Consider the following 25,396-nt stretch of genomic DNA (forward strand, 5'->3'; position numbering starts at 1 on the left):
ATTTAGTTATTGCGTATCTATGGATATTTATTATCTAAAAATAATAAATATTATTAATTTTTTAACATTCTATAAATACATATTCTAAATACTACTTTACATTTGACAAATCAGTTTTTGAGTTTTCCCAGAAAAACTATCTAAATCAAATTAGAAAACACACAAAATGCTAGTTTTCATTATCAATTTTTAAGTTTTTTGTAAATCAATACTATTAAATAATTATAAAACTCAAAAAAATTGTTGACTTTCATTCCTTAAAAATAGCATTGTATTAGCATATTTAAATGAAATTACTCGTTTTACATTGCGTAATTAAATATTAAGTATGTAATAGTTAGGTGTTGTAATTACTTTATATTAAAAGAATAACTTTTAAATTTCTAATAAATATTTTAAAATATTTAATAATACAAATATATTTTTATAATTAATTAAATAAATAAACAAATTCAATCTCATATTGAAAATATTTTAAATCTAAAGTTTTTATTATTTCATGTTTCTATTTTGTTATGAGGAACGATAATGCTGAAATTTGTTTTTTATTCTTTCTTTTTCTTAACAACTAAAGATATCTTTCTAACTACGAACTTTTCAAAAAGAATGTTAACGATTGCACTAGCAATTGAAATTCCTAGAATAACAAGCAAAAAGTTAAAAGGCATTTCGGATTAAGCTGGTTAATTTTCTAATTTAACTTCTTCAAATATCTACAAATTTAAATGAATTTTTATTATATTAATAATTATAATAAATAAATCATACGTTTAAGAAACTGCGAGTAAAGCTATCTGGAATAAGCTATACGTAAAAGGAAAGTAAAGTAATAAAGACTAAAGTTATAGTGAACCATTTATTTGTGAAGAATTCTTTTTTGAATGGTTTACCAATAGAAAAGGCAATGCAAGTAGAGATATACTAGAAATTTGTGAAGAAAAATAGAGTCTAATTTTAAATTGAAAATTTTATTAATTAATTTAAAAGCTTATTATAAAATGGTTTATTGTATATAAAATATTTAAATATCTAAATATAATTAATAGAATTACTATTTAAGAAGCTTTAAAAAGTGCATTTGAAATTAAAAAAAATATTAAATTTAAGGAAATAATTCTTTTTTTATTATTAATAAAATAATTAATATTTACTGTAGATTCATAGCAACTTTTTCTTGCATCTTCATTATCAAGATCATCTAAGTAATCATGAGCATCTTGAACAGACATATACCAGCTTTAGGCTCTTAAGACAAAGAACATAATGACCTTAACAATAAATAATTATCAGCAATTAAGTTTTAATTTATATAAATTTACTTGGAATCCTCCATTTAGTAAAGTCATGCCAATTACTGAAATGAGAACAGGGAAAGAAACAAGGTTAGAACCAGGAACTTACTTGGACAAAGAAGGATAGGAATCAGTTAAACCCATTAAGAAAGCAAGAGGAATAATAATAACTATATCCCAATATAAGAATTGCATATCACCTGGAAGAGAGTTAACTGTGTACAGTAAAGTTGTAGTGAAAAACTAAATCATGGAATACAAAGCCATGAATTTAAAGCAAGAAAAACTAGTGACTAGAGCAGCTCTACCCTCTTTAAGCAGCTATTTTATTTAATACAAATAATTAATCTGTTTATTTACATTCTTGCTTTTTTTATAATAATGAATTAGTTATAGGTTTTATTATTTACTTCTACTACACATGAAATATCCTATATCTTTGAGGTAAAAGGAGCAGCTATAGATGCTTCTGCTTCAGACAAAGAAATACCAACATCTGCAGTTTTCAAAGCACCACAATCATTAGCGCCATCACCACACATTCCGCATGTAGGTTTCCAAGGTAAGTCTTACAATTATTATAGTAATAAAGCCTTTTCTTCTGGTCTCATTCTAGCAAAAATTTAAGTCTTAAGCAACATTGTTCTTAAAAGCTAAGCTTTTTCAGATGTCTAAGTAGATTCATGAATAATTTTAGAGAAAGCTCTTCCTGTTATAGCAAGAGTATAGCTTTCATTGCTTTCTTTCCATGGTAAATAATCTTCATCTTAAATTATTTTTAAAATATTTTATTTATCATAAATAAATTCATTTACAAATTAATAATTTTAAATAAGAAAAATGTAATTAAAAAGCAATAATTTTAAACAAATAAAATACCATTTAAAGCAGCAATTTCTTCCTCTTCTTATTCATTAATTTCTTTATCTGAAAACATAATGTCTTCTTCTTCAATATATTTTTTATCTCCTGTTGATTTTACATGTGAAAGATTACGAGAATTTTCAAAAATGCTTTTCTTGTCTTCGATTAAAGATTCCATTCCATGTTTTTACAAAGTTTCATCTTGTTATATCATTGAAATAGTTTTTGCTCTTTCTCTGTAAGATTTTTTGTTAGCCGGGATTATAATCGAATTCATTTAAATAATTGATTTTTTGCTTTAAGAACTCCTCTTTCTGTGAAATTTTGATATTCTTCTATCTTCTTCTTCTAAAAACTAAGCCTATTCAAATATTTTCTTTTCTTCCTCTATTTCTGGAACATTATCTTCTTAGTATTTAACTACTCCACCAACGGGCTCTAAATTGTCTTCATTTAAAATTTTGTTTCCGTTTTCAAAATCTTTCCAAACTATTCTATTGTATTACTTGGGATCATCACTTATATCACCAAAGTAAACTCTTTTATTTTCATCAATAATCTTACATTATCTACCTACACTAATAGCTGTTAAGGCATTATCGCCTGTAACCATAATAGTACGTATGTTGGCAGATTGAAGTTCTTAAATAATGTCTGTAGTAATAGGCTTTAATTTATTCTCCATAATCAGCAATCCTGCAAATGTTAATTCATTTTCAACTTCATCTCTCTCAACTTTTTATATTTATTATTTGTCCATGTTCAAAATTTTAATACCAAAAGCAAGAACTCTAAACCCTTTTCTGGCGTAAAAGTCAAGAACCTTTAAAAAATTAAAGCATCCAATTAAAATTAAAAAACAAACTATTTTTTTTGCAATTTTCAAATAAAAAAATTTAATTTATTTTTTTATCTTGCAAGCAAATAAATATATTTAAAATTCTGTGAATATTTTGAAAAAAATTTTTTTAATTTTTAAATAAATTTGGAAAATATAAAAATATTCTAGAGTAATTTTAATAATTACTTCGTGGAAGTTTTAAGGAATAGTTTCAGGCTTGCATAATTCAAATATTTTTTCAGGTGAACCTTTGACATAAAGTCTATAGAACTCGTTTTATGCTAAAAACCTTTTAACAATTGTACTCATTCTCTATAGCTTAGACGAAAATTCAAATCTTTTTATAATTCCTATTTGTTAGCTGAACTAACTACTATAAATCAGGCTTTTTTCAGTTTAACTTTATTGGTCAGATTAGCTTTAAACTTACTAAACTACAGCCATGACAACTTCACTGAATTTATCTAAATTATTTTCAATCAATTCCCATTAAGTTGCTTCAAACATTTTAACTTCTAAAGGATCTCCTATTAACTCCCCATTAATTCTTGTTAAACCATGACAACTAGCCATGCATTCTTTTAAAACTACTTCTGGATCTCCTAAGTAAGTGTAGGGGTTTCCTTCTCCATATAAATTTAATTGCTCTGGGTTACCATTCATTTTTATTAACTTAGAACTGCCTAGTTTAACAGTTTATTCTTGCAATTTAGCAAATTTTATGTTTTTAGGATCTGAATATAATACAGGTCTTAATCCATACATGTCTAATCCTTCTTCAGTCAGAGTACCTGTTTTATCAAAGCACATAATAGTTACTTTACCACAAATATTCACCTGTTATTTATTAATTTTTGATAAAATTAATTTAAAATATAAGTTGATATTTAAATAAATATACCTTTGGAGGAGAGATACAAAATATTTGCTTCTTTCTTAATCTAGACATTGCAAAAGAAATACCTATAGAGAGACAAGTAGGTAATGCAGGAGGGACAGTGATTGTTATTAAATCTAAGCTGTTTAGAACTAAATCTCTAACATCTAAGTAACCATTATGGTATCCTCTAATCATAAATGGTAGAGAAAAGAAGAATCCAAATAAGGAAATTAAAGCAAGGACAGCTACAAATTTCAAAGAATCTACATAAAATGAGAATGAATTTTACTTTGGGTATAAAATCGATCTAACAAGTTAGCCTTTCATAGTATTAAAACTAGTCTAGCTAACTAATCCAAGTATGGGAACTTATCCCTTAAGATGATATCTTTTATATTAAAAATTTATTAAACTTATTTATCGAAATAAATTTCCTAATATACATACCTTGTTTCTATGCATTTAGTACCAGCGAATAATGTTGATTGTTTACCATCTTCGTTTGGATGATACTTATTATTGTTAAATGGCAAAGAAGATTTTATAATAGGAATAGATTCACCAGTTAGCATAGATTCATTCATAACGCAAGAGCCATTCAAAAGTATTACATCACAAGGAAGAATTTACCCATCTGGTATTTCAATTATATCACCTGGAACTAACTCCAAAGAGCTTATCTACTTTTTTACCTTTATGATATCTCTTTCAATTTTAAATTGTCCTTCATACTTTAAATTTTAATTAAAATTGATTGATTAATATTTCTCCTTCTTAACACAATTTAAAATTTAATTGAAAATCAGAATAAAAAGCGAACTAAAAGTAAATTTTATTGATAAGATTTAAATAGAATTCAAATTACTTATAATTAATAGAATTTTAATCAATTAATAAATAAAATTACAGGTTCAATATATTCTGCAGCTTCTCTGAACACAAAGACAGGAGTTTCGAAGAAACTCATTTGCTTTAGTTTCTTGTAATTATTTTTAGTTTCTAATAAACTAACAACAGCAGAAAGTAAAGATGTGAAGAAAATAACAGAAGCATAATAATAATATGGCTCAAGCATCCAAAGGGTTACACTAAAAATTTAAAAGATATAGAAAGGAGAGAGAACTTCATCTATCAATATTTTAACTGTGGATTTATCTGGGATTTCAGTGTTGTTTAATCCATAAATGGAGACCTATTATTTTAGATTTTCTTCACTTGGCACACCACGTCCATATTTTTCATATATTTAATTGTTAGTCAAAAGACTAAGAGCAAATTATATTGGATAAAAGCAGTTTGAATTTTGAATGTAGAAATATGTGTACAGTCTGAAGCTAAAAATCTATTTATTTATTTATTGTTTTATTAAAAATTGAATATTAATTAATTAGTTTATTTGGGTTCAAAGATAAATTTAGTTCTATTTTTAGATATAGCTATTGAAAATAATAAGAATTTCTTTATTAAATTTTATTTGTGTAAATTAAAATTTAGCTTAATAACAAACAAACTTTTTATGAGAATCAATAAAAAAATATTTACTAAATAGCTTTACTCTGGTTGATCTTGAAAAGCCATAGTCCTATTTTCAGTCTATACTAAAGAAATTGTGTTATCTGTTGTGTAAATAAAATGTTTTTTGTTAAATATTAAAACACTATTTAATATTTATTTATTTACCTGCAGAAATAATCTTCATAAATTGAGCCTCAGAAGATTTACATTAAACCATTTAAAGTCTTATCTTTAAATTTATACTCCAGCGAGTGAAAAGATAAAGTAAGCCTCCCGTGATAAAAAAAAGAAAATAAGAAAATATCAGCTTAAACTTTTATATCCTATAAGCCTAAATTTCTTTTATGATACCCTCTTCTTAGATATCTTCAGGAAGTACGAATTTCACATTTTATCCCAAGATTCCTTTCACTGAATTTTCAAAAGGCTATTTCTCTATTCTGAATTAGTTAGAATTATTTTTTAAAATTGCATTGTATTTATCTTGAAAATTTAAAATGATTTTAATTTTAAATGTCTAATTTTATTTAGGGTTTATTACAATTTTTGCGTTAAAGAAGTTGAATTGCTTGATGGTGATAGCATACTAATCTATTTAGCTTGGTATTGAAATAATGATCGATCTGCTTGTTGTTTATTATGGTAGTATTAAACGATGCAAAATTAACACTATATTTAAATATTTTTTTGTGTTATGAAAAATTTTTGGAAAATATTAATAATAAAAATATTAGCTTTATAAAAAATATTACTAGCAACTATTCAAGTTTTCAAAAGTAACCTGTCAGATGGTTTTAATGATATGCTTTAATTGCTGTATTTAATAAATAAATATTAAAAAATATGACACAGAATAGAAGAATAACTCAATATAAAAGAAAAAAATTTATTTATTAAAAGAAGATTTATAGTCTTATTACACTTATTTATTTATATTCATTCCTTAAGAAAGTTAAGTAAATATTTACAATCAATCAACCAATCAAACTTTGTAGTACTATTAATATCTATAATTAGTTTTAGATTAATTAATATCTTTCTTTTTACATTTTTTTTTTTCTTATTATGAGTATTTAAAATTAGTTTTCAGCAATTTTCAAATCATATAAATTCTTAATAAATAAAAGATTAACTAGCATAATTAAACCAATAAATAATCGAAACATTTTTAAATTAATTTTTAGATTTAGCCTACTTCAAGAAAAACCTTTCTTTAATTAAAAATCAAATTTTATTTTCTTTTATCAAAGATATAAAAGATTAATTTCATGATTTCTTAAGAAATTTTCTTTTCAAAAAGAAGATTTGTTAGTTTTATTCAATGCAATAAATAAGGTGAGTTGTAAAAGAAAATAGCTATTATTTATTTACAAGATTATCAAATATAAAATCAAAATTAGCTGATTAGGTATAAAAAATATCATTTATCAAATACAAAATTATGAATTTGCACAAAATATAATTCCAAATCTTTATTTATCTGATATCAAATGTAATCTTCCTTTTGAATTTCTTTTTTAAAATACTTAAAAGAATCAAAGGAATTATGCATGATTAAATACTCCAAATAAATTCTAAATTAAAAAATTTACACTTGTCTAGTCAAAAAATATATTGCTACATTTTATGGAAACAAAAATTACTATTTATTGAATGTAATCGATAGCATTTGATCAGATTTTATTTTTATCTTTTTATAATTATATTTATTTATTTATCAAAATATTCATCCATTTTTTTTGAGTATCATTTAAGCTGTTAATTATAAGAAACAATTAATAATACTATAAGATTTTTCAACTGCTTAACTCAATTAAAATGCTAAAATAAATAATTATTTTTTTTTTTATGAAAAGCTAAAATTATTTTTAAACTTTGAAAGGCTGTAAATAAATATTTTTTTTGCGGAGTTTGCTTTAATTGAATTTGAAATAATTAAATTATTTAGAAGATTAATTTTGATAATAAGTAAGTATTTCAATTAATTTTATTTACTTTTCTCTAATCTTTCTTATAAATACTAATAATTTACAATTAATTTACTTTATTTAAGGCTAGATTAACCACTATATAAATATTAAAATAGTCTATATAATTAATTTACTTCTTTTTTTGAATATTATTACTCTTTTTTTAATATTATATTTAAAAGCTAAGAAATTTTTTTTTAAATATAAATTTTTTTTTGAAATACCATTAAAGTTATTATTATATCAAACTTTTCAAAAATCAAATTTTGCTATTTTTAAAAAACTTTTAAAGTAATATTTTATAAATAATAATAAAGCATTTATCCATTTAAAAATATTCTAAATAATATTTTCGAAAAAAATTATTATTCCTAAAAAATATATAACTAAAATGTAGTCTTCTTTTATAAAAATTTGTAAAAATTTTCATAGTTTCTATTGAAAAAAAACTAATTAAAAACAAAAAACTTAGAATATTTATTTTTGTTCAATTTTTATGAAATTTAAAATAATGTTTTAAACAAAGAAATGAAATTTTAAATTTTTTAGATTTTTGTTAACTTTATTAAATGATTTTTTAACACATCAATTTACAAAAAATAATAAATACACTTAGTTTTTATATTTATTTTTTTATTAATTATTTATTTAAATGAAATTAGTATTTTGTTTTTTGCAATTTAGTTCAAATTCAACTGGAAATGAAAGAATTAAGCATGTGAAGGGCAACAATAGGTTGATCCATAGGAACCATGTGTCCAGCTTGATAGACTCTAAGGAATTAGAAGTTTCCAGCACCCTTGATTTCACCAGCACTTTGTCCATTGACATTGTAGCTTTAGAATTCAGCATTTTAGAAAGCTTCTTATTGGGTCCATTCCATAGCATTGGTCCAAGCAATACCACCACTATTTATTTATTTATTTATTTATTAATTAATTAAAAAAATTAAAAAATTTAACAATAGGTTTAAATTAGTAAATGAATTAATTAATTACAGATAGTTGCATTAGAAATCTTGATCACCGCTGTAAACTAAAACTTTAACACCACTTTCAAGAACGTAAGCAACCTTTTAGGCAAGATTAACAATTTCGTCATGAGAGAGGGCAGCATAAACAGTGTTGGAGCATTCTTACCAAGTTCTTCCGCTGACACCCAAAGCAGCTTTAACGTCGTTTCTGGCAAGGAAATTATCAACGTTAGTCATATTGTAGCATAAAGAACCAATACATGGTTTTCTGATATCATAAACATTGAATTTAGGAGTTTGGCCATAACCAACAATAGTTTAATAACCAAGGTTACAGAAAGGATTAGAAAGGAAGAGAGGAGCATCAATACCAATCAATTAAGAGCAAACAGCCAAAGCAGGTTTAACAACAGTGAAGTACTAGAAAGCTGAGATCAACTTGTTTTCATAGGCATATTAACCATAAGAAGGTTATTAGACTTCAGGATCAACCTATATTTAAAAAAATATTTAAGTATTCATTTATTTTAATATTATTTCATTTAACTAAAAATTTAAATTATTTTATTTAAAGTGGTAGTTTTAAATTTACATTTTTAATCTAAATTTTTAAGTCAAAAATGATGTTAAAAAATTAAATTAATTAATTAAAAAAATTCAAGATTTATTGATTAATTTATTTACCCAACCATTACCAATAGCAAGACCTTATAAGTTAATTTTGGGATTACTTTGCTTGACTAATTCAGCACCAATAGCGGGAATGTAATGTCCTGCATATGATTCACCAGTAACAAAGAGAGGTCTGCCAATATATTAAGGATTTTATTCTAAGAAACCAAGGAGGAATTAGTAGAAGTCTTCACCAACTTCTTCTTCATTCTTAACTAATTCACCCTTTCCAGCATTTGAAAAACCAGTACCAACAGGTTGGTCAACGAAAACAAGGTTAGCATTATTATTCCAAGCATTTGGGTTGCTATCCAAGGTCAAATTGTCATTAACAGTGAAAGGACCATTTTCAGTGAAAAGAGCAAGTTCAGAAGAGCATCCAGGACCTCCGGTCAACCAGATAACTAAGGGATCAGTGGAAGGATTGCTTCTTGATTCAAAGAGCCAGTAAAAAATGTCACTTGATTTTTGAATATTAACGAGACCAGAAGTGTAGGTTTCATTCAAGAAAAGTGGGTTTTAAGCGCAAAGGGCAAAACCTAAAATTGCAAAAAACAAAATAGAGTTTCTCATTATTGTAAATTAATTACTTTTAGTATGATTTTTTATTTATTAATATTTATTATTTTATTAATTCAAGTTTTGCTTTCATTCTTAAATTTGTATGATTGATTGATTGAATCAATTAATTTTCTTTATATAAGAATAAATAACTTAAATAATCATAATTATGATGAATTCCAAAGAAATATATTTTTTTTTACTATTATTTATTAATCTGTGTTGATCGATTATTCATTTGATTGATGATATAATCAGCTTTACTTTTACACTCATAACTTTTCCAAAATTTAATAAAAGAATTTTTTTTCATTTGAATGAAATTATTAATAAAAGATTTATTTATTTCAAGTGTTTATAACAAATCTTTTTTAGAATATCCATAGAAAATCTAGAGAATATTACTTAATAATCAAGAATCCTCTGGTTTTTATATACAATCTCCTGTTCTAATAAATATTGTGTCTTTTCTAAAATATTTGCATACATACTTTGGTAATTAATTTTCATTTTGCATATTAAAAAACGCAAAAAATATTTTAAATTTATAAACATCTATTGATGAAAAATATAAAAATAATTCACTTTTATACATTTGCAAATTAAATAAATATATTTTATAAATAATTTTTATTTTAAAAATAGAATACTGGTAATCAATGAATGAATAATGGACTTTGATTTAAGATAAACATACATTTTGGATCTATTACTAAAAATATCTAAATTTTATAATAAATGAATAAGCTTTATTAGGTTTTAACTAGTTTTATCAACCTATGATCAGTATGTATTAAGGATTAAATTAAAGGAAGCTAGAAAATAAAAAAACATTTTTACTTTTTTAGAGTTTTTAAATTTTAAAAATACGATTTTAAAGTTACTTTTATTTCTAATATTTAAACATTAATAAAAGAAATTATAAGTAAATGGAATAAATTTTATCAAATTTTGACATAAAATGTACATACTTTTATTATTGAACAACAAAAGATTAAAAAATTAATTTATTTTTATCTTTGATTATTCAAGATTTTATAATTATGATTAAAATTTGCTGTTAGTAAATTTTTATTAATCTTTGCTTCGCCATTATTCATATAAACAGTATAAATATATCCTTTTGCAACAAAATTATAAAAAAATTATTATTTCCCTAGAACTAAATTCTTTCTCAAAGATTACATCACAGAAAAATAATTAATTAAAATTATATACATACTTTGAGAAATTAACTATATTTCTATTAAGATTTTTCATCTTATTTTCATACTATTCAAGTATCATAATTTAAACTAAACCAACTCACTTTAGATCTAATCAGAGAAATAATTTATAATAACTTTTAAATGCTTTGTCTGCTAATTTAAACAAACAATTTATTAAATTTTAATTTGTTTTAATAACATAAAATTAAACTGTTAAAAATTTAATATAATTATAAAATTAATTTTTTATTTTTTTTATATAAAAGAGAGATAAAATCAGAATAATAGAAGCTTATATCTAATTATTCTAAAAATGAATTAAAGTATTAAAAGATTATAAATAATTGCTAACACATCTATTTATATAAAATTTTAATTAAATTTAACTCTATTATTTTGGTAAATTTTTTTTAATAAAATGAATTATTATTTAAGCGTTTAAAAAAAACTACACTTGAAATATTATTTAATAAATACAAAAAAATTATTATTGATTTTTTTAAATTTTTAATAAATAAAATTTTTTTAATTTTATTTTGTTTGTTGGTCAAGATTTAATTTTCTATTGAGGATCCAATAATGCTGGGTTTCTTTTTTTATCTTTTCTACTTTTATAAGCAACAGCTAGTTTTACCACAACATATTTTTCATAAGCAATGTTAATTGCTGAGTTAACACAAGCTACTGCTAATATTATTAAAAGGAAGACATAAGGCATTTCTGATATAGGTTCTTGATCATCAAGTTTAACTTCCTCAAAAATCTAAAAAATATAAATTAATAAAAGTATAACTGATTTAAATATTTTTACGCTGAAGAAGTCAGTGGTAAAGCTGTCATGTAAAAGCAGCACATATAAAGAGAGTGAAACGATTAAACCGAGAGAAACAGAGAAAAATAAATTTGTATAAAACTCTTTCTTGAAAGGTTTACCTATTGAAAATGCTATACAAGTAGAAATATACTAGAAGTTGACAAATAAAAACAAAACCTTTTATTTATTATTATTATATAAATAAATAAACGTTTTAATTAATATTCAATAAAAATACTGTTGATTCATAGCAATTTTTGCGATTACTTGGGTCGTCTAAATCATTTAGATATATATGAGTATCATAAACAGATATATACCAGCTTTAAGCTCTAAGAATGAGGAACATAATTACCTTTTTTAAAAATAATTAAAATACTTTTTTGATTCTAAATTTTTACTTAAAATCCTGCATTTAAAATTGTCATCCCAATCACAGAACAAAGCACTGGAAACGAAATAAGATTTGAACCAGGAACTTATTTAGATAGTTTTTGACTAGCTTCAGTATGCCCCATAAGCAAAGCCAGTGGAAAAACAGTAAAAAGATCCCAATACAAGAACTGCATATCTCCTGGTAATGTGTTAACAGTATATAAAATAATCGTAGTAAAGAATTATATCATAGAGTATAAAGCCATGAACTTAAAACATGAGAAACTTGTAACAAGTGCAGCTCTCCCTTCTCTGAGTAACTTTTATTTTATTTTATTATTTTTATTTTAAATTTATTACTTTAGAATGATGTTTTGATTTAAATTTCTGTTTTGAAGAAAAATGATTTTTAAATTAAAAAAATTTTATAATTACCTCTACCACACAAGAAATATCTTGTATTTTAGATGTAAATGGTGCAGCTATTGAAGCTTCAGCTTCTGACAAAGAAATTCCCATATCTGCAGTTTTTAAAGCTCCACAGTCATTTGCGCCATCACCACACATACCACATGTTGGCTTCCATGGTAAATCCTATAACTATTATAGTAGAAGAGATTTTTCCTCTGGTCTCATTCTAGCAAAGATTTATGTTTTAAGCAGCATAGTTCTTAAGAGCTGAGCCTTTTCATCGCTTTAAGTAGATTAACTTATAATCTTTGAGAAAGCCCTTCCAGTTATTGCTAAAGTATAGCCATCTTATGAGTTATTCCAAGGAATAAAATCATTAATATCGTCTATTAATTAATTAATAAATAAATTTAAAAATTTATAAAAAGAATAATTTAAAAATAAAATAATAAAGTTAAATAAATACCATTTAGAGCAGCTATTGCTTATTCTTCTTGAATTTTTTAATTAGTGTCTAAGTCTTCACTATATGTGGAGCAATTGCTCTCTGAAGCTTATGAAATTTCACTCATTTTATTTAATTTTTTCTGTGTATTAATTTCAACTTTTATTATTGTCTAATCTTTAGTTTATTTATCTTCTTGCTCATTTATTTGAGTTTTAGCTCTTTCTCTGTAAATTTTAGAACTTTACAAAGAAACTAAAGGCTAATTTATACTATCTGTTTTTTTTCGTTAATTTTATTACATCATAGAAATTCTTCTATCAACACTCTCTAACTTTTAAGCATACTATATGATGGCTATCTCTTCTTAAATTTCTGGAATTTAATTATCTTAATATTTTATCAGTCCATTTTCTGGTTGTAAATCATCTTCTTTTAGATGCTTTTAACTGTTTTCAAAATCTCTCCAAACAATTTTGCCTTTTTGAGCTGGATCATCACTTAAATCACCAAAGTAAACTCTATTTTTCTCATCTAAAATCTTACATTATCTTCCAACACTGATAGCTGTAAGTGCATTATCACCTGTAACCATTATTGTACGGACATTTGCATCCTGAAGATCTTCAATTATTGATTTAGTAATAGGCTTTAGCTTGTTTTCCATAATTAACAGCCCAGCAAATGTCAAATTATTTTCTATCTCATCTCTTTCTAACTTTTGAATTTAGTGCTAATTCATTTTAAGTATTTTAACTCCAAAAGCAAGTACTCTAAATCCCTTTCTGGCATAAAAATCAAGAATCTAATTTAATTAAATTTCATTGAACTCATTTTAATTAACTAAATGCTTAAATTACTTCATTAAAATTTTAAGGAATAGAAGAAGGCTTGCTCAGTTCAAAAATTTTTTCAGGAGAACCCTTGACATACAACTTGTAAAAGTCAGTATTAAAATCTAAATTCTTTACAATAGTGCTCATTCTTTAAAGCTTTGAGGAGAATTCAAATCTTTTTACAATACCTAACTTAATTTATGTTTAATTCATCTAATTTAATGGTTATGAAGTTTTGTATTATTCTGATATATCCATTTTTTTTGATTTTACAACAGCTAAAACAAGTTCTGAATAAAAACTCAAATTCTATTCTATCAATTCCCATTCAGTAGCTTCGAACATCTTTACCTCTAAAGGATCTCCAATTAGCTCGCCTTTAACTCGAGTTATACCATGACAACTAGCCATGCATTCTTTTAAAATTAGATCAGGATCTCCTATTATAGAATAGGGATTTCCTTCTCCATATAAATGCTCTTATTCGGGATAGCCATTTAGTTTTAATATTTTATTCATTCCAAGTTTGTAAGTATCTTCTTCAAGTTTTGCAAAGTTAACTCTATTAGGCCCTTAATACACAACTGATCTTAAACCATACATATCAAGACCTTCCTCAGTAAGTGTTCCTGTCTTATCAAAACACATAATCGTAACTTTACCACTAATGTTTACCTTGTCATTATATATTTTAACTTTAAATTGAATGCAACTACAATATTTAAAATTACCTTTGGTGGTGAAATGCAATATATTTTTTGCTTTTTTAATCTTGAAATAGCAAAAGAGATACCTATTGATAAGCAAGTAGGTAAAGCAGGAGGAACAGTAATTGTAACCAAATTGACACTGCCCAAAATTAAATCTCTAACCTCAAGAAAATTTAAGTTGTAGCCTCTAATCATAAAAGGAATTGAAAAAAAGAAACCTAAAAGTGAAATGAAAGCAAGAACTGCAATAAATTTCAATGAATCAACATAAAAAGAGAAGGAATTTTGTTTAGGATATAAAATAGATCTGACCAGTTAACCTTTCATCGTATTAAAGCTAGTTGAGCTTACCAACCCCAGTATAGGTATGGATCCCTTTAAGTGGTATCTATTAATAACATTTTTATCTTGAAGCAAAAATTGAAAAGCTTTCTTTATTTTACCTTGTTTCAATGCATTTAGTTCCAGCAAATAGAGTAGACTATTTTCCATCTTCATTTGGATGATATTAATTACTACTAAAAGGTAGTGCTGATTTAATTACAGGAATAGACTCTCCAGTAAGCATAGATTCGTTCATTACGCTTGTACCATTCATAAGAATTACATCACAAGGAAGTATCTAACCATCAGGAATTTCAATTAGATCTCCAGGAACTAAATTTAATGAGCTTATCTTTTGCTTGTAATTTGAAATTTTTCTGTCAATAACATATCCTCCATCCTTTTTTAAACAAATAAATTTAAAACAATTTGAAAAATTTATTAAATTAAAATTATATTTTCTCAATAAAATGTAATTTGTTTCATTACTAGTTTAATATATTGGGAAACTCCTCTATACACAAAAACTTAAGTTTCAAAGAAACTCATTTCTCTTAGCTTTTTGTTATTATTCTTTGTTTCAATTAGAGTGAAAATGCATTATAGAGCAGATATTGTAAAAAGAATGGCAGAGTAGTAATAATATGGTAAAAGTATCCATATAATAATGCTAAAGACTTAGAAAATGTAGAAAGGAGAAAGAACTTCATCTATAAATATTTTCATTGTTGGTTTTTCAGGTATTTCTGTGTTATTCTATCCATAAATTGAAATTAGCTCTTGGTATTTTTGATCACTTGAAATGCCAAGCCCATACTATTAGTAGATTTATTAATTAGTCAATTAACTTAACGCAAATTATATAGGCAAAAAGCAATCTTAAGTGCTATCGTAGTAATAAGTGTACAGCCTGTAATTAAAGATCTATATTATAATTAAAATGTTTTCATTAACTGTTAAGATGAAAAGTTTAATTTAATTATTCATTAAAAATTTCATATTTATTTTTTTAACATCTTCTTAATAAGTTAAAATATTTTTAAAATCTTACCAAATAACATTGAAGTGGCTTGTTATTTAATTTCATTGTCTTTGATTCTATTTTCACTAAAGTAATTTGATCATCTTTAATAAAATAGAGTTAAATTACTTTAAATTTTTGTATTAAAATTAATACCTTAAGACACAACTCTCAAATATTCTGCCTCAGATGTTTGGCATTTAATCATTTAAAGAATTATTTTAAGTTTTATATTCCAACGAGTGAACAAGAATAAAATACCACCAGTAACAAAAAAAAGGAGAAAAGATATTATTAATTTCGCTTACTAAGTCTTATAAGAATTAATTTCTTTTATAATTCCTTCCTCCTAGATATCTTTTGGTAATTAAAAGAAGACTTTATTGAAATCTTAACCTTATTTTTATCCTTTTTAAGATTCATATTAGCTTATCCTAAAATTTTTATAAGTTTTAAATAAATACTTTTAAAATATATAAAAAGATAATTTTATGTGATAGAAATTTATTTTTTTATAAATAAAAATAAGAAAAATGTAAGAATATTTTTGGCTTTTGTTTTGAGAATACCATAAGTATTTAATCATTTATTTTTGAATTTTGATTAATTTCCTATTAATTTTTTTTTGAGAAATTAATATTTTATTTTTCAAAAGATTATCTTTATTTCTAATCGATAAAATACATGACAAAAAATATAATGATGAATGAGTTTTAGATGAATAAAGTTTATGTAAAATATTTTAAATTTGAAGTTTTTTTTGCATTATGAATTTATTCAAAGATTTTTAAATCAACTTTTAATTATCATCAGTAAAAAAATAAGAATATAATCTTCAAAAAATTAATAAAAGTTAATTGCTATTTTAAAAAAGATAGTTAGTGTATAAAAAATTACATTGACAACTAAATAGAATCTGTACTGAAGTTTAACTGTGTAGAGTTAGCCATAGTCTCAATCAAACTGAGTACAAATGATTTTTCAAAGATTTGAGTGTTATATATTTTTTTGAATTGATTAATTGTTTTTGTATTATTTAATTTACGAAAAAAATCTGAAATACAAATTCAGAATTTATAGGTCTTCTTTGATTCATTTCCTTGATAAAATCGAAACTTAATTTTGTTAGTTATCATTTTAAAGCCAATAAAAATACAGATTAATCAATTTTGTTATTTTAAACTGAATTCTAATAAATAAACAATGAAAAGAATATTTTTTAAATAAATACATCTTAGGATAACAAAATTATTTTTATTTTAGCAAAATTTTATTTTAATTAAAATATTTTTAGATTAAAAATAGCAAATCTACTAAAAATTAACAATCAACTAAATCTAATGAAATAATTCGAGTTAGGGTCATCAGGAGAATATTGAGTTGAAAAGATGATTGAAAGATCATAAATCAAAAGATTAGAAGCAACTAAAAATTGCAGAAAGCTTAAAACTAGCTATTATTGTGAAGTCTAATAACGATATTTTATTGATTAATTTATCATCTTAATTTGTTACATCTTTTTTTATGATAATTACAACATTCCTTTTTAGTTTTCGTTTTTATACTTATAAGTAGTAAGTGATAATAATAATAATACTAAATAGATATTTTTGGTAAAAAGAATATGTGATTGATTATACATTAATTAAAGCTAATCAAAAAAAATTTTATTTTCTCAAATTATTTATGATCTTCTTTCAAAAATTAAATTTTAAGTTGAAAAATTCTGTCAGGTATTTTATTTTTAAGAAATGATTATTTTACCTCAATCAATCTCTTTTTAAATAAATAAATTCGAAATATAGATAGAGGTCATAAGCATAACTGTACGATTACAGTGATTGATATATATTTTATAAAATATTGAGTTTAAAAATTGATAAATATTAAGTCTTAATATCCTTTTTAAGAGTATAAAAAAAAAGACCCCCTCCCCTCCCCTTTCCTTTGTATTCTGAAATATTTTAGAAGAGAAATTGTCCATCTTTTTGCAGGTATCAATTTTAGATATTTAATTAGAATGAAAAAAAAAAAATTTGTTATTTTATTTTCTCAATTTTTTTATATGTTATTTACAGATTTAATTCTTTTTTATTTATTTCTATTAAATATTCATAATGCTTTTAAATATTTAGCCAAAATTATTCAAGGACTCTTAATTTATTAAATTATTTAAATACATATTTGCAATTTTATAATAATTCTAATTATATACTGCCAGCTCTATGTTCAAATAAAATATTGAAATTTTCTTGCAGTCATTTATAGACTATACCAAAATTAAATTTAACTGATTTAGGTTGGATTTAAGAAAAATTTAAGAATGAGTTAATTTAATAAATTTTTGAGAATTAATATTATAAATTTTTGAGTTTTATTATTTTATTTCAATTTTTCATATTAAATAATAAAATTGACTATTCATTTAATTTAATGTAATTTTTAATAATATTCAAAGACTGTAAAGAAAAAAATTAATTGAATATATTTAATTGAATCTCAAAAATAGGAATTTAATTGATATCTTAGAAGACTGTTAGATTTCATAGTTTTTTATGAGTGATTCTTCAATAATAGTATATGTTATATTAAATTTCATAACTATTTTATTTAAATTCCCTTAATTCAAAAAGGGTTTATAAAAATAAAAGTTAATTATTGTATTAGTGAAGGTGAGATAGAAATTTATGTTCAAAATTCTGGAATTTGTTTTCAATTTCAAGAACAATAAAATAAGTAGTAAGAAAGAACTGGCTTGATTTAGTAATATCAAATTAATTAGTATAGAGGTATCTTATTAAGACTAACGAATTAATTTGTATTAAAAAGCAAGTGAACGATACTTGTTTCATTTATAATATTATAATTTTTATTTAGATATTTCATTATTATATACTATCCATTATTGTTAAATTACTTCTTTTCAATAATGAATCTAAATAAATATTTGTATTATATTAGTGTAATTTAAAATATTTATATAAATAATTAGATTAACTAAGTAATAATTTTTTTAGAAAAAAATTTATTTAACATTAATATGATAAATATTTTTTCTATTAAAAAATTAAATTAAATTAGGTAATTTAAAGAAGTTTTAAAGATATCTAAAAATGCTAAAATCTTAAGTTTAAACTATTTTTCATATATCTATTTGTATTATTAATTTTATAAAAAAAGAAATTTATGTCTAAATCATATTTTATTTTTATTATTATATACTATATAAGATATGTAACACTTGATTCGAATAACAACAATATTACAATTAATAATAATCATTGATTGATTATTTAATTTTTTTCAACCTATAAATTAGATTTGAACTTGATCAAGGAAATTGTCACAGTTATTGATACCTAAAGCTTGAGCAGCTTTCTTGTGAATATCAATCTTAGGATGACTAGGACCACCAGCACCAACATCTCCCTTAGTAGCAATTATAGATCTACCTTTGTAAGTTATTTAAAGTTTGTAGCCAAAAGGAAGTCCACCGAGAGCCTTGAAGTCCTTATTTAGGTAATTAATAGAAAGCTCGGCATAGTTATTACCAGCATAGAGGTTATTATCCCTCATACCAATTTAGTCTGTAAAGCATGAAGCAAGAACAGTTTGAGTATTACCAGCAGCTAATACTTACTAATGGTTTTCAGTGGATTCTGGTTAAGGATTTGCAGCACAAAAGACAGTACAGGCAATTAAGATGATTGCAATTTTTCTCATTGTTTAGTTATTTTTTTATTTTTTATTTTTTTTGAATTGTTTATAAATAATAAAGTCAACTCGGGTTAGAAATTTATGTTGTCAAGGAGCAAGCAAAATTTGGCTAAAATCTTATTTTTTGATTAAACCTTTTTAAATTACACAAATTCGGAAGTGTAATTAATTTGAAATGTAGCGTAAATAAATAAGGTCATTAATAATCAATACACTTAATTTGTAATAAATAAAAATACTTGGTTGTTAATCTATCTATTAAAATTAATTACAATCAATACAGAATTTCATGAAAATAAAACTTACTTGCATTTATTTACATCATATTTGAGTTTTTGAAGTTTGTTTCTTTTATTGCCCTCATTTTATTTTAGTATCTATCTGAATTTGAAGAAATAGAAAATAGAAAAATATTTAAATATATTTAAAAAACCAAAAAACATAATTGCATTAAAGAAAAAAAAATAAAATTAGTTTTATTGTAAGCTAAAATTAATAAATAAATACAAGTATGGATTATTAGTAAGCAGAATTAATTACATTAGAAAGAAAAATAAATAAATACCACACCGAATTAAATAAATTAGCAATTAAAATATAGTAAACAAGCACTCACCACTTTGCACACAAGGCTTTATAACTAACTGTAAACTAAAATAAAAGCTTTTTGGTCAAAACAAATATAATGTAAAATTTATTCGATCTTTATTATCAAAATTAAATTATTTTAACATAAATTTATTTATTTTAAAATAAAATATATTCATCAAACTCTAATTAATAGTAATAATAAAATAAAGGTTAAATGAATCTTCATAGGAATTTATGAAAGATAAAAAAATCCATTTTTTTCAATCAATTTGAGTTTGTTAATTTTTTCTAAAAATTACAAATAAAAGATTCAAGATATTTTTCTTTAGATATTTAGTTATGGATTGTTAGTATAAAAATAAAATAAAATTATTTAAACCACACTTTAAATAGTAATTTTAGCAGTAACTTTAATTGATTTTGTTTGGAAAAAAAATTAATAAACCCATTAATTATAATAATAAGATTTAGCTTTTTTCGAAATATTTCAAAACAAAAAAATAAAAATTAATTCTAAAATATTTTACTATTTGTTATTACTTATTTACTTACTTACTTATTTGTTAAATTAAATTTTTGAAAATATTTTAAAGATTTAACATTTATTTCATTAAAAAATTTAAAAATTCCTATAAATCTTTTTATATTTATCATACTTAATAATTTTTTACTTTATTTGTAAGGTTTGGGTAACTTCTATTTGTAAATATTATTGCATACTTATTAAGTAAATTATGTAATGTTACAATAATGTATTCTTAATTTCAATTAAAAAATTAGAAAATATTTAATCAAAACGAAATACCTTAATTAACACCAATAAATTAACTCTGTAACATAAATTTTTATCAAATAAAGTAAACTTAAAAGGCATTCATTACTTTATAGAAACCAGATACAATTTTTAAAATAACATCACTTATCTTACCTTTAGAAAGTAAATGTTAATAAAGATGCATTTAATAAATATTTAAGAGTATTTTCATCATATTTGAAGTTATAATCTAATTGATATCAATCTTTGAATAGTGAGAAAATTTATTTTTTAATTGAAAGATGAATTTCCAATATCATTACATATCATTACAAGTATTAATGACTGAGTAAGCTAAAAATTATATTTATATTTTCCTTTTCTAAAATATCACCAATACATTTTGTAAGTAAATAATTAATTAATGACCACTCAAATTTAAAGTTGTGGTTAACCTTCTTCGTGAATAATAATTAATGTACTATCAATGCCAGATAATCCATCAAATTTTGATATTTTTATAAACTTCTGGTAATAAATCGAAAAATCTATTTTACTTTAAATGTTTTCTATGAAGATTTCTTCAAAATGCAAGAATCATACAGAAAAGTAGAAAAAATGAGATGAATTACTTTAAACTCGAAATAGATTTTAAATATTACCATATTTATATCTGAATTATATATGTAAAATTCATTACTAAAATTCAAAGGTATTAACTTCACATAATGTAACTGTATCAAATAAATTTTTGTTTGCCTTTTTTTAAACAGTTTAAAATAAGTTGTTAATTGTATAGCAGATTAATTTTAATTAATATGATACACAAATTTAAACTTTTAACAATTTATCCTTTAAAAATCAAAAGTTTTTTATTATCTAATTGAAAAGGATCTATTATTTATTAAGCAAAATATACAACTGTTTTAAAATTATTTGAATATTATTTTATGCTGATATTTGGTAGGCGATAAAAATTCAGTGAGCTTATAAAATTTAATTTATATATTCACGTTAAAGAATAAAAAAAACTTATTTGAGAGCAATAAAAATATAACAAATAAGAAACGATTGGTTGGTTTAGTTATATCAAATTAATTGGCATATAAGTTATCTTATTAAGGTTAAGGATTAAACTTGTAGTAAAAAGTAGATGAAGGATGCTTGTTTCATTTATAGTATTTAATTTTTTGTTTCATTTATAGTATTTAATTTTTTGTTTCATTTATAGTATTTAATTTTTGATACAGATTTTTGCTATTATATTATATCCTTTAATTAATTGTTTAATTACTTTAATCTAATATTTAATCTAAAAATAATTTTCATACATTTGAAAAGTGAATGAATTTAAAAGATTAATGTTAATAATTAGATTAACTAAATAATAATTTCTTTGAAAAATTAAAAAAATTTGATTGAATTCATTTTAGTTTCAATAAATATTATAAACATTTTTACTATTATAAAAATTAAATCAAGTTATTGAATAGAGATTTTAAAGATATCTAAAAATCTTAAAATCTTAGGTTTAAATTAATCTTTAATATATATATTTGTATTAATTTGATAGAAATCAATGGTTAAATCATATTTATTTTTATTTTTATATATTATATAAGATATGTAATACTTGATTTGGGTAACATAAAATATTACAGTTAATAATAATCATGATTTATTATTTTATTTTTTTCAACCTATAAATTAGATTTGAACTTAATCAAGGAAATTGTCACAGTTATTGATACCTAAAGCTTGAGCAGCTTTCTTGTGAATATCAATCTTAGGATGACTAGGACCACCAGCACCAACATCTCCCTTAGTAGCAATAATAGATCTACCTTTGTAAGTTATTTAAAGTTTGTAGCCAAAAGGAAGTCCTCCGAGAGCCTTAAAGTCCTTGTTTAGGTAATTAATAGAAAGCTCAGCATAATTATTACCAGCATAGAGGTTATTATCTCTCATACCAATTTAGTCTGTAAAGCATGAAGCAAGAACAGTTTGAGTATTACCAGCAGCTAATACTTACTAATGGTTTTCAGTGGATTCTGGTTAAGGATTTGCAGCACAAATGACAATACAGGCAATTAAGATGATTGCAATTTTTCTCATTGTTTAGTTATTTTTTTATTTTTTGTTTTTTGAATTGTTTATAAATAATAAAGTCAACTCGGGTTAGAAATTTATGTTGTCAAGGAGCAAGCAAAATTTGGCTAAAATCTTATTTTTTGATTAAACCTTTTTAAATTACACAAATTCGGAAGTGTAATTAATTTGAAATGTAGCGTAAATAAATAAGGTCATTAATAATCGATACACTTAATTTGTAATAAATAAAAATACTTGGTTATTAATCTATCTATTAAAATTAATTACAATTTATCCAAATTTTTTTTGAAAATAAAACTTACTTGCATTAATTTACATCGTACATATTTAAGTATTTAAAATTTGTTTCTTTTATTGCTATCATTTTATTATAGTATCTCTCTGAATTTGAAGAAATATAATATAGAAAAATATTTTAAAAAATATATTACATAAATTTATGAAAGGATATAATAAAATTAGTATTATTGTAAGCTAAAATTAATAAATAAATACAAATTATAAATTATTAGTAAGCAGAATTAATTACATAAGAAAGAAAAATAAATACTACACAGAATTAAATAAATTAGCAATTAAAATATAGTAAAAAAGTTTTAGACTTTATTACTAACTGTAAACTAAAATAAAAACTTTTTGGTCAAAATAAATATTTTAAAGAGTTTATTCTATCTTTATTATCAAAATTAAATTATTTTAACATAAAATATATCCATCTAAATAAACTTCAATTAATAGTTATAATAAAATAAAACTTAAATGAATTATTGTATGAATTAAAAAAATATTAAAAACCCATTTTTTTTCAAAAAGAGAAAGATTCAATATACTTTTATTTAGATATTTAGTTATGGGTTATTAATACAAAATAAAATACAATTTAACCCCACTTTAAATAGAAATATTAACTGTAATTTAAATTGATTTTTGTTCCTAAAAATAAAAAAAAATCTATTTATTATAACAATAAGACTTTGCCTTTTTCGAAAATATTTCAAAACTAAAAAATACAAATTAATTCTTAAAAATATTTTACTATTTATTATTAAGTATTTTTTAAATTAATTATTTGAATATTTTTTAATGAGAAAAATACTTTATTTCAATAAAAAATTTGAAAATACCTTAAATCATTATCTCTATTTTTATCATACTTAATAATTTTTTACAGTATTTTGTAAGGTTTGGGTAACTTCTATTTCCTAAATATGATTACAGGTTTATCAAATAAATTGTGTATTATGTACTCTTAATTTCAATTAAAAAATATTTAATAAAAAAAATACCTTAATTAACACCAATAAATTAGTCTGTAACATAAATTTTTATCAAATAAAGCAAACTTAAAAGACATTCATTACTCTTTAGAGGCTAGATAGAATTTTTTACAAACATCACTTATCTTCCATTAGAATTTAGAAATTAAATATTAATATTGATGGATTTACTTAATATTTTAAACTGCTTTCACCTTATTTGAAGTTCTAATCAAATTCAAATATATCTTTGAGTAGTGGGAAAGTTTATTTTTTTATAAAAGATGAATTTCAAATATAATTAGCAGAGTCTCAATGAATGAGTAAGCTAAAAATTATATTTTTATTTTCCTTTTCTAAAATAGCACCTTTAAATTTTGTAAGTAAGTAAATAATAAATGACCACACAAATTTAAAATTGTGGTTTACCTCCTTCATGCATAATAATTTGTTTATTATCAGAATCAGATAATCCATAAAATACAGACAGATATTTATTAAATATTCTCCATGTAACACTTGATTTATCGAAAAATCTATTTTACTCACTCTTCTTATTTTCTAAGAAGATTTCTTAAATATGCATGAATCAATCATACAGAAATGTAGAAAAAAGTATTTGAGCTGAATTACTTACTTACTTTATACTTAAAACAGATTAAAATTTTTACCAGTCTATATCTGAATTAGATAAATAAAGTAATTTCATTCTTAAAAGCATAAGCTTGATATTAACTTCACATTTAGTAAATAATATTAATTAAATTTTTCATCCTTTTTTTAATACAATTTAAATTGTATTGCAAATTAATTTTAATTATTTTAATACACTTTTATCTTTTAAAAATGAAGAATTTCTAATTAACTAATTGATAAAGATCTATTTATTATTCTTACATTAAGCAATATAATATATGTTACAACCATTTTTTACATTTATAATTATTTTAATATTATCTTATGGTAACAAATAGATAAAATTTAATTTATATTTACAGTAGAAAAAATAATATTTATTTATAATAATATTTGCTGAAAGCAAAACTACTAAATAATATATTTTTTATTATTCGTGCATTTAGCCTTGAAAAAATCAGTACCCTAGAGTAATATATATATAATAATAATAAAATAATAATATTTTTAATTTACAATTTTTAAACCACAATAATTTACATAAATAGAGTTCTACATAAAAAAATTTTATCATATTATTAAGGTGTATTTATTTGAAAATTAGAGGAGTTTAAGCAT

At 22.4% G+C, this 25,396-nt stretch overlaps 5 protein-coding genes across 5 annotated transcripts; all 5 read right to left on the minus strand. All coding sequences in view use genetic code 6, as the record gives it.

Moving 5' to 3' along the window:
* Positions 1 to 497: 497 nt before the first annotated feature.
* On the minus strand, positions 498 to 5,977 carry TTHERM_00249700 (E1-E2 ATPase family protein; the record flags this gene model as incomplete). The annotated part of the gene is made up of 13 exons (XM_001019020.2): positions 498 to 713; positions 769 to 948; positions 1,152 to 1,268; positions 1,320 to 1,613; positions 1,703 to 2,058; positions 2,172 to 2,979; positions 3,184 to 3,834; positions 3,899 to 4,265; positions 4,325 to 4,608; positions 4,785 to 5,219; positions 5,420 to 5,493; positions 5,558 to 5,832; positions 5,934 to 5,977. 13 exons carry the CDS (start codon positions 5,975 to 5,977, stop codon positions 498 to 500), a joined length of 4,101 nt encoding a protein of 1,366 aa, XP_001019020.2.
* Positions 5,978 to 8,053: 2,076 nt separating this feature from the next.
* Positions 8,054 to 9,604, minus strand: TTHERM_00249710 (serine carboxypeptidase family protein; the record flags this gene model as incomplete). Its single annotated transcript, XM_001019021.3, has 3 exons — positions 9,020 to 9,604; positions 8,361 to 8,827; positions 8,054 to 8,270 (listed from the first exon to the last, which is right to left on the minus strand). The coding sequence occupies exons 1-3, from the start codon at positions 9,578 to 9,580 to the stop codon at positions 8,054 to 8,056; spliced, it is 1,245 nt and encodes a 414-aa protein (XP_001019021.1). The 5' UTR covers positions 9,581 to 9,604.
* Positions 9,605 to 11,323: 1,719 nt separating this feature from the next.
* TTHERM_00249720 (E1-E2 ATPase family protein) lies at positions 11,324 to 15,920 on the minus strand (the record flags this gene model as incomplete). Its single annotated transcript, XM_001019022.2, has 12 exons — positions 11,324 to 11,539; positions 11,588 to 11,767; positions 11,829 to 11,945; positions 11,992 to 12,285; positions 12,401 to 12,762; positions 12,843 to 13,626; positions 13,682 to 14,332; positions 14,389 to 14,755; positions 14,811 to 15,091; positions 15,181 to 15,615; positions 15,743 to 15,816; positions 15,869 to 15,920. 12 exons carry the CDS (start codon positions 15,918 to 15,920, stop codon positions 11,324 to 11,326), a joined length of 3,813 nt encoding a protein of 1,270 aa, XP_001019022.2.
* A 3,095-nt stretch (positions 15,921 to 19,015) lies between these two features.
* On the minus strand, positions 19,016 to 19,435 carry TTHERM_00249730 (hypothetical protein; the record flags this gene model as incomplete). Its single annotated transcript, XM_001019023.1, has 1 exon — positions 19,016 to 19,435. One exon carries the CDS (start codon positions 19,433 to 19,435, stop codon positions 19,016 to 19,018), a length of 420 nt encoding a protein of 139 aa, XP_001019023.1.
* A 3,034-nt stretch (positions 19,436 to 22,469) lies between these two features.
* Positions 22,470 to 22,889, minus strand: TTHERM_00249740 (hypothetical protein; the record flags this gene model as incomplete). Its single annotated transcript, XM_001019024.1, has 1 exon — positions 22,470 to 22,889. One exon carries the CDS (start codon positions 22,887 to 22,889, stop codon positions 22,470 to 22,472), a length of 420 nt encoding a protein of 139 aa, XP_001019024.1.
* Between the last annotated feature and the right edge of the window lie 2,507 nt (positions 22,890 to 25,396).

The sequence above is a fragment of the Tetrahymena thermophila genome, assembly GCF_000189635.1.
Source record: "Tetrahymena thermophila SB210 genomic scaffold scf_8254590, whole genome shotgun sequence".
Taxonomy (NCBI): Eukaryota; Ciliophora; class Oligohymenophorea; order Hymenostomatida; family Tetrahymenidae; genus Tetrahymena; species Tetrahymena thermophila.